At 38.5% G+C, this 15,117-nt stretch overlaps 2 protein-coding genes across 3 annotated transcripts; both read left to right on the top strand.

Annotated features, from left to right (window-relative positions):
* Positions 1-7,057: 7,057 nt before the first annotated feature.
* Positions 7,058-11,617, top strand: LOC133796594 (guanosine nucleotide diphosphate dissociation inhibitor 1). Of its 2 annotated transcripts, XM_062234176.1 has the most exons (13): positions 7,058-7,091; positions 7,286-7,471; positions 7,985-8,047; positions 8,216-8,299; positions 8,432-8,539; positions 8,634-8,806; positions 9,472-9,583; positions 9,690-9,770; positions 9,882-9,944; positions 10,015-10,116; positions 10,321-10,445; positions 10,829-11,039; positions 11,145-11,617. In XM_062234176.1, the coding sequence occupies exons 2-13, from the start codon at positions 7,385-7,387 to the stop codon at positions 11,268-11,270; spliced, it is 1,335 nt and encodes a 444-aa protein (XP_062090160.1). In that variant the 5' UTR covers positions 7,058-7,091; positions 7,286-7,384; the 3' UTR covers positions 11,271-11,617. The 2 variants fall into 2 exon arrangements, with proteins under 2 accessions (XP_062090160.1, XP_062090159.1); XM_062234175.1 differs by lacking the exon at positions 7,058-7,091 and having other exon boundaries at positions 7,241-7,471.
* Positions 11,618-11,814: 197 nt separating this feature from the next.
* Positions 11,815-14,147, top strand: LOC133796595 (uncharacterized). The gene is made up of 3 exons (XM_062234177.1): positions 11,815-12,373; positions 12,466-12,678; positions 13,607-14,147. The coding sequence occupies exons 1-3, from the start codon at positions 11,873-11,875 to the stop codon at positions 13,748-13,750; spliced, it is 858 nt and encodes a 285-aa protein (XP_062090161.1). The 5' UTR covers positions 11,815-11,872; the 3' UTR covers positions 13,751-14,147.
* The last annotated feature ends 970 nt before the right edge of the window (positions 14,148-15,117 follow it).

Here is a 15,117-nt window from a genome sequence, read left to right as displayed (position 1 = left end):
AAGGTCTATTTTTAGGGCTCGGGATGACTTTGGGGGCTCGGGGGATGGTTCCACTACCCCATTTGGGTGGATTGGGAGTCCCGAGAGCACGGAATTGGTCGAGGGAGTGAGGTTTTAGATTATGAACATTTTATTGAGTTACTTTATTAATGGATTCCATATTGGTTGTGACTAGGTGACCACTAAGGAATCAAAATTCGATCGTTCTCAAGGGTCGTTCTTTTACTAATTCTTGCTCGAACCAGAGGTAAGAAAACTGTGCCCTATATGTGACATACATAGTTATTCATGAGACATGTTGAGTGTTTAAATGTGGACATTGATTGCATATCAAATGCTTAGAAAATCTTGCTTACTTGTGAATGACACTGAATTATTAGTCGGAATCGACAATGGTCTCAGTATTAACTATGAAGCTGTGACTTACTAGTCAAGTTCGGCAGTAGTACTAAGCATTGGTCGTATGGTATTGACTTAAGAGTCAAGAATGGTTTTAGCGTGTTTAACGCAAGCCGAAAAGATTACATCTAATCGACACAAGCATTGAATGACTCATCATGAGCATTAATGCCTGACCGACCTCAAGTTCGATGAAAAACAAAAGCACCTGTCTAGTCTAATGGCTAGTTACTTAGAGCCAGGGCCAGAAGGCCCAGGTGACTGCATCGTCACATGGCTAAGGGTGTGGAACCCAAATTAGTGACTCACTCATCAATCACTCATTTGGTTTAAGCTAATGACTCCACGGTCACTCATTTGATTTAAATTAGTGAGTCACTCATCTGATTAGGGCTACAAGTCCCAACATGGTTACTAGAATCTTGAAGTGATATTCACTCATCTGTTTAGGGCTATAAGCTCTGTATTATTATCACAATCATCATTTGATATTATATACATGCAGTTTTTCTTGCTGAGCCTTGGCTCACGGGTGCTATGTGGTGCAGGTAAAGGGAAAGAAAAGCTCAACTAGCCTTGAGTGGAGAGCTTAGGTGGCGATGTGTACATATGCAGCTGCTTGACCACCACGGCCAAGGTGTTTTTCGGGGGAACTAGGGGTTAACCCTATTTTATATACAGTTTTATGTTTTAAATAGAATATATCCCTTCCTTTTGATCGAGTTTTTCACCTTAGCCTATTAATAACACCTAGATGCACATTTATATCCAAATGACTCGATTAGCGAGTTAAACACGGTTCAAAGTTCACAGTAACGGTCTTGGAGTAACCAGGACGTTACACTAAGTGTCTTGATTAGGGGGCCAAGAGGGTAATAAATGGATTAATTATGTGTTTATGTGATATGTATATATTATTATGTGAATTATGTGAGTTATATTATGATATGACTATGTTTGCATGTTTAAGTGTATTAAATATGCATGTGGGTCTGTTTCTTATTAGAATGGTATTTTCGTAATTTTGACCCATTGAGGGTATATTTGTAAATATATATATTTGTGATTTAGACCACATTATTATGTGGATATATTTGGGTTACTCGACACGAGATGATCCTAGTGAGCAACTTAACAGTTTAGTCACAACGGGTCAAATACTCGGCTTGGGGTGAGCCTAGGGGTATTTTGGTAATTTAGTACATTACCGGGATTTATTGGGTAATGGGAATTTATTTGGTGATTACTTGAAGATATTAGAATTAATTGGAAATATTGGTGTTAATTGTGGATTAGTAGGAAATGGTAGCAAATGATTATTTTGCCCTTAATGGGCTTTGAGAGAGATTTAGGTGAGTGGGGATATTTTGGTCATTGGGACCATAGACTTATCTTGACTAGCTGAGTTTATCAACTTAGATCTTTTCCAAAAATATAACAACAAACTCTCTTTCTCTCTCTCTCTCTCTCTCTCTCTCTCTCTCTCTCTCTCTCTCTCTCTCTTTCTCTCTCATTACTCTCTTTCCCTTTCAATTGTGCTTTGGCTTCAAGAAGAACTTTGGAGTGTCTTGATCATTTTGAGTCTAGGAGGGAGCTTGTGGAAATTGGAACTTGCTTTGGAAGAATTTAGAGGCTATCAAGCTAGGAGAATTGGCTGGGAAGCTTGAATTTACAGAGGTAAATTCAAGGTTGAGTTATGAGTTTTTTCGTAGTTTTGAGTTCTCAAAACTAATTATGAATTGTGAGTCTCTATGATGTTTTGGTTGAGTTTGGAGATTGGTTTTTACATTTATAGGCTGTTGGGACCATTTTTATGGTCAATTGTGAGTAAAATTGAGTGTTGGGATGACTTTGGGAGGTTGGGCGATTCTTAAAATCGCTGGAGTTCTGGTTCGCAGGGTTGTGCTGTGGCACTGTTCTTAGAGCACTGCGATCCGCATGAACTCAGAGGTGCTAAGGCTCTTTTGAACTGCCTTAGCATCGTAGTGCGTCCCCTGTGCCTTTGTGGTTCGAGGCTCTCTACCTAGAGGTGTGTCGCAACCCTTTAGGAGCGGGTCGCGGGTCACGACTCTAATTGAGGAAAGTGGCCAAATGAGGTTTTGAGTTACGAGGACTCAAACAAAAGGGTTCGGGAAGGATTTTACTACCCGATTTAGTAGAATTCGAGGTCTCGGAAGCTAGGACTCAGTTCAAAAGCCTTTATTTACTCGATATTGATGGATATCCTCTATTGTGGTTGTGACTAGGGTACCGCTAGGGCTCGAAATGAGTTTGTGCTTGAGCGTCGTTTCTATTTATCCAGTGCTTGGACCAGAGGTAAGAAAACTGCACCCTGGGTTATGATTAAGGCTCGGGCCCTGTAAATGAGCATGATTATGTCTGTGATTATTTGATTAAGCATGCTTGAGTGCTCTGTTGTTAAGTGATTTATGCTTGTCTGTATTATTTGATTGAAAGGCTTGGCTTATAAATTAAGGGCAGCAATAGCGCGCTGAGCACAGGCCAAAAGGCTTGACTTATAAGTCAAGGGTGATAATAGCATGCTAAGTGCAGGGCGATATGGTTAGACTTATCCAGGAGCGTGGTATACGCTTGACCGAACCTGTAGCGACCCAAATTTGCTAATAAGGCTTGGGGCCTTGATTAGTGTGCTTGAAGGGCAATAAGTGATACTTTGTATTAATATGTGGATTTGATGAATATGTGATTAGATGTGCCTGTTTAGGTGAATTAAATATGCATGTGGGCCCTATTTGGCTGTTAGGGGCATATTTGTAATTTTAGCTCGTTGAGGGCATAAATGATATATTTATGTGTATTGTGATTGATACCACGTGTGAGTGGTGATATAATTGTGGTGCACAATCTAAGACAGTCCTAGGGAGCTGTTTAGCTAGAAAGTCATAACGGGGTCAAATACCTGGTTCAGGAGGAGCTTAGGGGTATTTTGGGAATATTACAAAGTGTTCGGGAATTATTGAGTAGCGGTTAGTAATTTAGTAATGGTTTAGACGCGTCGGGATTAAACGGGGATTTTTAGGCATACTCGAGGATTTAGCGGGATGTGTTAAAAGACTAAATCGCCCTTGGTGGCATATGAGGACTTAGGTTAACTTAAGGGGCAATTAGGTCAATTTGGCAGCTGGTTATAATTAGTTAAGGGCTGGGAAATACTAGGACATTTTGGCAAAAATATAGGAAAGGAAAAGGAACAGAATTTCTCAACTCTCTCTCTCTCATATTCGGTTCTCTCTTTCCCTCTCCTTGGTGGTTGAGAGCTTGAAAAATCTTGAGGATTTTAGACTAAACAATTGAAGGATTTTGCTTGCTGTGGCTGGGGAATTAGCTCAAGGGTGTGTTTAACACAGAGGTAAAGATTCATCTCTGTTTTTCTTTAAGTTTCCAAGCATGTTCTTGAGAGTTTGAGAATGAAAATTGAAAGCTGGATTTGTGGCTTGTTATTATGAGAATTCAGCTTCGGAATCAAAGGGGTTTAGCTTGGAGTTGGAATTGGAGGAAGCTCAAGATCGAATTCTTGTTTAAGGTAAGAATTCCATGCATTTTTTAGGTTTATATTCTGAAATGGTTTAAGCTTTCTGGTTTGTGGTTTAAGTTTGATAAAGTCTTAAACCATAAGGTGATTTATGGGTTTGATAGGGAATTTGAGCTTGTTGTTGTTGTTTCCAAGTTGCCATACTGTCTATATGGGGTTTTTAGTTGATTTGGGACTTGGGAGTACCTTGGGGTTGATTTGGAAGAGTTTTGGCTCGGGAGAATGTTGGGGAAAAACCCAGATTTCTGGGTTCGCGTATGAGCGTCGCGGCCCTATTCTTCCGCACCGCGGTTCTAGGCTAAATCAGGGCATGGGACCATTCTGGGCGCCGTGGCCCCTATAGGGTTGTGCCGTGGCGCTAGGCCAATTTTTGGGCAGGGGAAAAATGTGTTTTTAGGGTTTTGGCTTAGGGGGCTTGGGGGACGCTTCCGCTACCTTGCGCGGGGAAACGGGGGGTCTTGAGAGCACAGGATTGGTTACGGGAGATGATTATGAATTGGTTAGTAATAAGAGTGTTATGTATGTGTTGTGACTAGGTTTTCAGCGAGGCTCGGGTTAGGGGACCGTGCTCGAGATTTCGGGGCACAAGAAGCTCGGGACACAGGTAAGAAAATCGTTGTACCCATAGAGCAGGGCAAGGCCCCATAGTTGTGTTGCAGGGCAAGACCTTGTATGATTATGTGTAGGGCATAGCCCATTGATTATGTTAGTATGTGTTTAAGTGTTTGATTGATTATGCTCTGTATACATATATGTGAATGAACGGCAAAGACCGGGAACGATGAAGGCCGAGAACGACAAGGGGGCCGGGAGCAGCGTTTAGCACGCGGAGTGCAAGTTGCCAGGGTAAGACCCTAAATGATACCTGTGATATCCTTACGGTGTAGACCGCGAACCTAGGGCCTGGTAAAGCGCCTGAGACAGCACGGCTGTATGTGTTTAGCCTGTTAGCGGATTTGTTTTGTGTTGAGTAAATGATATGCATATGTTATCTATTTGTTTGGAGTTTTCTTGCTGGGCTTCAGCTCACGGGTGCTTTGTGGTGCAGGTAAGGGCAAGGGAAAGGCCGACCAACCATGAGTATGGAGAGCGTGAGGCAATGCGTACATGTCTGGTCTGCCTGGCTGCCATGGCCAGGGGTATTTTTGGGAGATGCTTTGTACTAAATCCTATTTTGTCGTTTAGTCGACTTTAAACATATTTTGAGTTGTAAATATTTATAAACAGTATTTTTGGGATCCCTAATGTAAAACACTCAAAATTTTAAATGAATGATTACATTTTCAAATTATGTGATTTTAATATAGTTTAGTTACACTTTTGAGCTAAATGCTTGGTTAGCAAGTTAAATGCACATATTAAACTCACTTAGTAACGGCTCTAAGGTAGTAGGGCGTTACAGACCCTATGGTCGCTTGGAAAATAAAGTGACATGTACGCTTTGCCAGCCCTAAGGCTGGTTATAAGCAAATTAGAGCAATGGGCCCCGGGGTGACTCTACAGTCACTAATCTAGGGAAACAGGCCTCAGTGTGACTCTATAGTCACTTATCTGGATTGAATGCATGCACGAGTAGGGTTATTACTGCTAGATATGCTAATTATGATTTTGTAATATGTTATTTGTTTATGAGTATGTTTAAGCTTTCTTGCTGAGCCTTGACTCACGGGTGCTATGTGGTGCAGGTAAAGGAAAAGGGAAGTTGGATCAGCAATGATGTGACAGTCAGAATCCCGTGATCCGTAGGGGGAAAGACCGAGTAAACGCTGTGCAATCCCACATCGCTTGGGGAAGGTCAAGTGTGATGATTCTAAAACTATGTAGGTATAGGACTACACAGTCGAAGATGGCTTAAATGGATTGATTAGTACTACCTATGCCAACAAGATGCATTTTCTTTTCGGTAGCCCATCACTTGAGAACTTCAAAGTTAAACGTGCTTGACCAGGAGTAGTCTCATAATGGGTGACCTCCTGGGAAGTTTTCCTAGGAAACGTGCGAGTGAGGACAAAACACACTGGAAAGACTCGTGTTGGTTTGCAGGGTCAGTCGTCATTCCAAGAAGCAGCCATAGTGACGTGGGGCGTTATAGATGAGTTGGAGAGTTTTAGTGACGACGTGTACATATGCATCTTGCTCGACCACCACGGTCGGGGAACTAGGGTCGAACTAGTGACGTGTACATATGCAACTTGCTTGTTCACAGAGGAACTAGGGTCGAACCCTAATTTTCTCGCTTAGGTCGGCATGTTGTATTCTTTTGAATTGTAAATGACATTTTTATGTTTATTTTGGGATCACATGTATGAACTTAAACTTTTTAATGAAATTATTACTTCTTTTGACCAAAACTTTTAACACTAACATGTTAATTACCTTTAGTTACACGTTTATGACCAAATGATTCGATTAGAGAGTCTAGCACCATTTAAAAGTATACAATGTAACCGTCTTGGCTATTCAGGGCGTTACAATAGCTTTGGAATTTCGTGACAAATTATACAAGTATAATGTTGACACTTGTTAATCTCGAGCTTACACTTAACGAGCCTACATTTCGAGACTGTTTATTTATTCTTGAAATTTGGATGTAACATAAGGTTTTAATTAGTTTTTAATTAATTTCAATTATTTTTTTATTAAAATTATTTTAAAGTTTTAATTAAATATTTATTTTATTTTATGAATTCTGAAAATATATTTAAATTATTTAAAAATAATAAAATAATTGAAAATAAAGTAAATCACTAAAATAAATATTAAAAATTTAAATACATAAAGAGTACCAAATTATATACTTTTTACAAACAGATGATCTCGATTAATAATTATCATAAATAAAGTGTATCAAATTTATATTTCGATAAAACATATAGTAGCAAATATTTAATCTAAATTTAATTTTAACTAATATCATTAGACAATCAATTTTAGTTGACATCACTTCACGAACCAATCTAAATTTTATCTTTAAAAGTTGACAATCAATTTTAGTTGGATTTGTCAAGTTTCTTGCAAAGTCACGTTTTTTACAAACTCTAAACACCCTAAAGAGGAGATGATCAACATTGTCAATAAAAAAAATCATTGCGACAAAAAATAAAATAAAGGATCAACGTTTTCTTGGAACAAAAGATAGGCAAGGCATCGCATATTTGTTTTCTTATTTTTCTTTTTCGTTTGATATCTTAATAAAATTTAGTCTCACTTTATCTATTTATTTATTTATTATTATTGTTGTTTTGTTTTTATTTTTTTTAAAAAAACGACTCGGCAATGGCATAATCATCATCATCATCATCATCCTCCAATTATATATGTCGAACACAACAGAAGAAGACAGTCAATAGACGAAAGAGGAATACCAAAACCCTAAAAAGAAGAGAAGAGAGTTCCCAAACCCATTCTATCTCTGCGATCCGATCGGAAGCCATGGATGAAGAATATGACGTCATCGTCTTAGGCACGGGTCTCAAGGAGTGCATCCTCAGTGGTCTTCTCTCCGTTGACGGCCTCAAGGTTTCCCTTCTCGCTCTTCTTTTTAATTACTTAGATTCAGATTAGGGTTGTATTCAGTTCTATGATTGATGGATCCATGGACTGATTTTGTTGCTCGATTCGATTCGACTACTCAATTTGGCTCGTTGAGATCGGCTCCCCATCCAATCACACCGATCTGCATACTCATTTACATCCCTGACTTGATCTTACAATGGATTGACTTATCCAAATTGCACCTTTCATCTGCCTTTGGAGCTTTAGATATTCAACTACTATAAATAATGAAAATATCCTTTTAGTAAGATGGGTTTCGGAGATTTGGCGATTTCGTTAAGCAAAGCAGTGTGAAATCATGGGTTATTTATTAGATTGCAAATTGTCCTGCTGTTGGTCGATTATAACTTGACCGATATAAATACTCAAACTGAAATATTTAAATGAGCTGTAGATATTATCTTTTCTCACATATGATATTGTTGTTTATGGACTTCTAATTTGGGTTTGTATTGATGTTTGTGTTCTGTGAAACAGGTCCTCCACATGGATAGAAATGATTACTATGGAGGCGAGTCTACGTCTCTTAATCTTATTCAGGTTGTTTTTTTTTCTAATTTTATTTAAAAGATTATGTATTTTAAAAATTCTTACGCATTCTACACTGCAATTTTTTTTCGTTGGTATCAATGCATTACAAGATGAAAACAGAAGTAGTACTAAATACTAAAATATTTGTATTTGATTTGTATAATTCTTAATTTACAGCTGTGGAAGAGGTTCAGGGGCAATGATAAGCCACCAGCTCATTTGGGTTCTAGTAGGGATTACAATGTAGACATGATCCCTAAGGTAAGTTCATATGGATGCATTGTGTGCAACTTGCAAGTATATGTGTCTTTATATTTTTGCTTGTTACATAGTGATTGGTCGATAATTGTGCTTCTTTACTAACATGTTGACTGCCCCCATTTCTCTGTTTAGTTTATGATGGCAAATGGAACTCTAGTTCGTGTCCTTATTCATACAGATGTCACCAAGTACTTGTACTTTAAAGCAGTGGATGGGAGCTTTGTTTATAACAAAGGAAAGGTATATTGCTCTTGATTTTTGGAAAGGTTTCCTTTGATTTATATATTGCTTGTTATCAACTTTAAAGGTCTATCCCCAAACTTTTTTGTAATAGATTCATAAAGTTCCAGCAACAGACATGGAGGCTCTGAAATCTCCCCTTATGGGTATATTTGAGAAACGCCGCGCTCGCAAGTTCTTCATATATGTTCAAGACTATGATGAAAAGGATCCCAAGACGCATGATGGAATGGACTTAACAAGAGTGACAACTAGAGAACTGATAGCGTAAGTGCTTTTGTTATACTGTTGATAAATGTAATTTTGAATTCACTCTTTGATATGCTCTTTATTTGATGCATGTTCTTAGGATTACCCATGTAGTATGAAAATATTTTCGGAAGAGTTTTTAATTTTTAGGGTCTATTTGATTCAAATATAGCTTATCGAAAAAAGGTTTCTCTCTATGCGTGTCTTGCATTATCCACAATGCTTAAGCTTATAGTGTAATATTGATTTTGAACTAATAGCACTTGCATTGCATGTATTTACTCAAAATAAAAAAGAAACCACTAAGGTTCATTTATTTAACATTAGAGAGCCAAATATAAAGAGGAAATATGCACACACAAGCCTGCATGATGATTTGACCACCTTTCCTCCCCCTCCCCTCCCACACTCACCCTTAATCCTAACCAACTGAGATAGCCTCTATTGACAATTATTCTAATTATTGTTGTTAGTGGTTATATTTTAAAGGCGGCGATGAAAGGAATTTCAAATTTAATAATGTCTATTACGGTTGCATCTGATTTACTTTCTACATATCGTAAATAAATAGATGGGAAGATCATGATCTCAATTGGTTGGTCTCTTGATAACATAAATGGGAGAAATAAATATTTTAAGCATGCTAGACCAATTTTCTTATTACATATCTGATATTTTGTTAGGAAATATGGTCTTGACGACAATACTGTGGACTTTATTGGCCATGCATTAGCTCTTCAAAGGGATGACCGTTACCTAAATGAACCTGCACTGGATACCGTGAAAAGAATGAAGGTACAATTTTGTTGGTTTTATAGTTTACTTTTGCTCCCTTGGTTTAAGTTCCTGCTGTGAATACTTTGTTCTCTTCATGCAACTGAACTTGTACTTTATGTCATAGCTTTATGCTGAGTCTCTTGCACGTTTTCAAGGAGGATCGCCATATATATATCCTTTATATGGACTGGGAGAGCTTCCACAGGTATCTATCTTTCTCTGTTTATACTCTCTCCACCTATATGCACCTATTTATAGTTGAATTAATCAGCTAGTCTCTCTATACATGTCTAATTATTTACTTTGATAAATGCAGGCCTTTGCACGGCTTAGTGCAGTTTATGGAGGGACATATATGTTGAATAAACCTGAGTGCAAGGTATTTACTCTATTTTCTTTATTTCATTTGCATGATGCTAGGTGCTAATGTTAGTCTTGTATGATGCCAGGTTGAGTTCAATGAGGAGGGAAAAGTCATTGGGGTCACATCTGAAGGTGAAACTGCTAGATGCAAAAAGGTTGTGTGTGATCCATCATACTTGCAAAACAAGGTAATAGTCTCCCTAGCGTTTTTGGTGATCATAGTTACTATTAATATATCGGTATGGACTGCTATTGAAATATTAGGCTGATATTGTTGTTTGTTTTTTGTGGTGCCTGAGACAAGGGCCAAAGCCTAAAAGTTCCTTTTTTTTAGTTCGTGATGTGGGTAAGTGGAGGCAAATGAAATTAATAAATGCCTTCAAATTTAACAGGTTAGAAAGGTTGGTAAGGTTGCAAGGGCAATTGCCATCATGAGCCATCCAATACCGAACACCAATGATTCTCACTCAGTACAGGTTATCTTGCCACAGAAGCAGTTGGGTCGCCAATCAGACATGTGAGTTTTCATATAATATTCCTCAGAAGAATTAGCTATCTTATTTGTCGTTTCCTAAATGGGACTGATAACTTTGCTCTAATTTGACCTCTCTCAAATTAAAGGGATATTCTACTCGTCAATTTAAAGACAGTCTTGAGTAATATCCCCTGCACCATGCCACCATCACACATGCAAGCCACATTTACTTATTTATTTTTTGTAATCTATTTTGATTTTATGCTGGCTCCCCATCTGTTTTTAGATACCTTTCTTATTTAATTCATTAAAAATTGGGAAAAGCTGACACGGGCATATCCTTTTAATAGTTTTTGAAAAAGACTTTGTTTAATGATGAGTTTGTTTTAGGAGGCTAATGTTTGTGAGTTTTTGTGTTTGGGCAGGTATCTTTTCTGTTGTTCTTACTCTCACAATGTTGCTCCAAAAGGAAAATTTATTGCATTTGTATCGACTGACGCAGAGACAGACAATCCAGAGTCTGAGCTGAAACCTGGAATTGATCTTCTTGGGCCTGTCGACGAGATATTTTTTGATATTTATGACAGATATGAACCAGTCAATGAACCCACACTGGACAATTGCTTTATATCAACAGTGAGTTATACATACTGAATGACTTTTTTTTTTTGGCTACAGATGTGCTTGTATTGTTATGGATTGAGACTTACCAGCTTTGCTTTGTATATATTTACTCCCCAGAGTTATGATGCTACAACACACTTCGAGTCGACTGTGTTGGATGTACTCAACATGTACACCCTGATTACTGGGAAGGTTCTTGACCTCAGCGTGGACTTGAGTGCTGCTAGTGCTGCGGAAGAATGAGAAACACACACACCCACACCCCTCTCCTCTCCTTTTGGTGGGATTGGGGGGGCCTTTCCTTGCATCAAAATTCAAAATTATTATGCATGCTTTCGCAACAGGAGTGGAACTGGATTAATTTTTTTTCTGTGTTTTATTATTATGTTATAAAAATTTAAAATGGTTATGTCAGGTCATGTAGATTTCAGACAAAATTTGGCTATGTATTTGTGGCAACTTGTTTGTATTCCATGGTCTTTCCTTTGGTCATGTCGTATACTCATAACTCAATACATTCCAATTTGGAATGATAATATGATGAAATTTCCATCTGCTGACGAAAAAAAGAATGGCTTTTTTATTGTTTATGTTTGTTTGAAACAAACAAGCCTTATTTTTCAAGTTATTGTTTATGACCTTTTACTTGAGTATTTTCTACATGAATAAATTGTCAGTTTTGAATACTTTGTTTTATATTCTGTATATATAATAATAATAATAATATAAAAATACGGAGTGAGGGTCCCGTCCACGTGGCCCGTTTAGTTCATTTACCTCAAAATCTCATCCCTACCAAAACCAACCACGACGAAAGAAACAAAATAAAGTAAACCGAAAAGATAATGTCGACTGCCATCAGCCCAAGATTTGCAGCGGCTAACCTCCTCTTGAAAGCCGGCACCGGCTCCGGTGGTGGTGTCCATCTCCAATTTCTATCCTCCTCACCTCATTTCCCTTGGGTGCCTCGTCCTCTTGTATTTCAACATCGTAATCATGATGATATTAAGACCGTTACCAGTACCACTCACACACCCCCTCGTCCTCGCATGCTTCGACCATTCTTCTCATCCTCCACCTCCATAACTAGAGGACGCGCGTTTTGCACCGGCACCACTGCCGCTGAGGTTGCCACCGAATCCGCTGAGGCTTCTTCTTCTTCGTCTTCTTCTTCTTCAATCAGAGATGCGGCCGATATGCTGGACATTAGGGTTGGCCGCATCCTCAAGGCTTGGAGGCACGAGGAGGCCGATTCTCTCTACGTCGAAGAGGTTGATGTTGGCGAGGCTGAGCCCAGAATCATCTGCAGCGGCCTCGTCAATTACATTCCGCTTCAGGACCTTCAGGTATTATATTGTACCTTTCGTATAGCTAGGGCTAAGGTTAGGGTTTTATGATAATTAAGTGTTAAATTCAATGGCGGTTGTGTCCTTGGCAGGATATAAAAGTAATTGTTCTCGCTAATCTCAAGCCTAGAAATATGCGCGGTGTCAAATCGTTCGGGATGCTCATGGCTGCTTCTGATGCTTCCCATGACAACGTCGAGCTTCTTCTGCCTCCCCAAGATTCAATCCCCGGTGAAAGAATTTGGTTTGGCTCTCAAATCGATCGAGAAAATCGGACTCCTCCTGCTCCTGCCACTCCTAACCAGGTACTACCTTAGTACTTACCCCTGTCTCTCTCTCTCTATTCCATCGTGAAACATGATCATTACTATGGTATGGTATACTAATGTCTAATTAGGTGCCCTCATTGCTATATTGTAAGAAAGAGTAGAAGTACTATACTATAGTAGTAAAGTAAATTCACGTCTCTGGAGGTGGAGATGCAGTTTAAGAATTTGAACATTTGATATTAGAATGAGGGTGTAGTGTAGAAACATTAAAACACTTTTGCTTTAATTCCCTAACTAAATATGCTACTGATGTACCGGGTGAACTTCATCATTAAGACAACCAGTACTAACAAGATGGGGAAGTAATATAGAATAATCATGTTTCAGGTGAGAGATTGGGTATTCAATTCCCCTTTATTTATTTTTGTATTATCATTTGGGTGTAATAACTCTTGTTTGTTAGAGTTGGGTGGAGTAGACTCTAACAAACTTCTCCATTAGCTTCTAGTTTTGACATTTAATTTCTCAAGCACTGTTTTATTTACACCATGAGAATTTAGATCCTCGAGCATTTCTGTGGGACGCCAACTTTGAGAGAGCACATGTATATTGATAAGCACCTTGTGTTCACCCACTTTATACTAAGTTTGAGAATAATATGCTAGAGCTTTACTTCTGCAAAATACGGGTAGGTGGGTAAGATGGCCACACATTCAATGAGGAGCTTAGGAGTTGTGGTTGTCTAAAGTTAAGCCTTGGATTGAGACTGTCTTAAAATAAAATGGCGAGACTGTCTTCTTGGAGAGAATAGCAACTTGAAAGACCAGTGGACTGGAGGTTATGCTTTGATTTAGTATCCCTTTTTCTTGCAGGAATTTGCTTCTTGTTTACACCGAATATCTATAGCTTGTATTTCTTATCGTTTATTATCAGTTCTTATTTTATGCTCTCATGACAATTGCAGATTCAAAAGAAAAAGATCTGGGAACTTGTTCAACCTCATCTTAAGACGAATGATTGTTGTATTGTTATGCTCGGGGACCATGTTATGCAAACATCTGCTGGTGCTGTACTGTGCAGATCTTTAAAGAATGCAAATGTCTCCTGATTGGAGCAACAACTTCATGCCACTTGCGAGCACAACTTTTTGATACCTACATTTATCATTAAAGCATTGTCCACTCTAATGTGCAAAATGCTGTTATGATATGCTTCAATTCGATTTAATATTCTACCATTTCATATGATTCAAAACTTGGCTTCATGTTTGAGCTATCTAGGCTTTATAGAATCACTGAATCAGGCCATGATAAGAACCAAGAGAAGTTTGGCTTGAAGATTATCTTTGGTTCCACTTGAATTCATGTTTGTGGAATTGTAAACTAGGAATTTGGAATCAAGGACGTACTAGAGGTGATCCTACAATGTTGTAGGAAAATTTGTCTTTGGAGATTTGTTTTGAGAAATTTGAAAATTTGTCAGCCAATATGAGAAATTTTGTGGGAGAGTGGTGTGTTCTGCTAAGGGTGAGTGCTACAAAAGGGGTTGATCTTGGTAGTGTTGGTGTGTATTTCACGTGGTCAAATGGTGGAGGTATATGCAATCTGATTAAGGAGCGGTTTGCAACCCCTTTTGGTTGATAACATATCATATAGTTGGAGTCTCTTCCTTTTCGTGATTCAGATCATACTGTCTTGTTTTTTTTTACCTTGTTGGATCAAACACGTTATTACACTCCTTTCAAAATTCTCAATGCCTACACTCGAGATCCGAGTTGCAAATAGGTGTTTGGAGCCTTGAGTTTAGAGGAGTCAAAAGTTTTCAGCTGACGGTGAAATTGAAGTTGAACAATACTTGCGAAGACCTTGGTTTTTGCAAGGATAAGCTTGTTATTATGAATAGGTTTGTCATTTAGGCTCAAAACCCGAGTACTATGTACCCTGCACTCAGGTTTGAGGAAGTAAAAAGGTTGACGTCTGATACATGGGGATGCTTTGAAGCACCAAGCGAATTAAAGTAACCCTTCCACCAGGAGAAGTTTACTTGTCCACCCTTCCGGTCTCAAAGCCAATACCATTTTACTCCTTAAACGGGCCTTTTAGCTTTTCTTTTAGATTTCGACTTTTTGTAAAATTTAAGTATCTACCATTTTACTCCTCAACAACCATTCTTCTGAGGTCTAATAGGCACTTGGTTTCTTCCCCTTGGTGTCATTAGCCTATCTTTGTAATGAATGATTCGTCCCAGAACTCTTGACTCAGTTCAGGGTCTGAGTCTCGAAAGGGTTCAATTGCAACAAGTCCAGGTGTTGAAATGAAGTCGAAGCTATATTTGTATCTTGCATAAGTTCCATGTAACCCCAACACTTCTGTCACTGTGACAATTCGAGAGCACTACACCATGGCCATCTCAACTATGATTCGAATCAAGACCAGAATTGTAATGATTATCACCACAATGTCTTTTTTTCTTCCC

This window comes from Humulus lupulus, chromosome 8 (assembly GCF_963169125.1).
Source record: "Humulus lupulus chromosome 8, drHumLupu1.1, whole genome shotgun sequence".
Taxonomy (NCBI): Eukaryota; Viridiplantae; Streptophyta; class Magnoliopsida; order Rosales; family Cannabaceae; genus Humulus; species Humulus lupulus.
This window is presented reverse-complemented; position numbering and strand designations above follow the sequence as displayed.

Coding starts and splice junctions, on each gene's coding strand:
- LOC133796594 (XM_062234176.1), top strand. CDS start 7,385: ATGGATGAAGAATATGACGTCATCGTCTTAGGCACGGGTCTCAAGGAG. Junction 7,472..7,984: donor TCTCCGTTGACGGCCTCAAG/GTTTCCCTTCTC, acceptor TCTGTGAAACAG/GTCCTCCACATGGATAGAAA. Junction 10,446..10,828: donor TTGGGTCGCCAATCAGACAT/GTGAGTTTTCAT, acceptor GTGTTTGGGCAG/GTATCTTTTCTGTTGTTCTT.
- LOC133796595 (XM_062234177.1), top strand. CDS start 11,873: ATGTCGACTGCCATCAGCCCAAGATTTGCAGCGGCTAACCTCCTCTTG. Junction 12,374..12,465: donor TTCCGCTTCAGGACCTTCAG/GTATTATATTGT, acceptor TGTCCTTGGCAG/GATATAAAAGTAATTGTTCT. Junction 12,679..13,606: donor CTCCTGCCACTCCTAACCAG/GTACTACCTTAG, acceptor TGACAATTGCAG/ATTCAAAAGAAAAAGATCTG.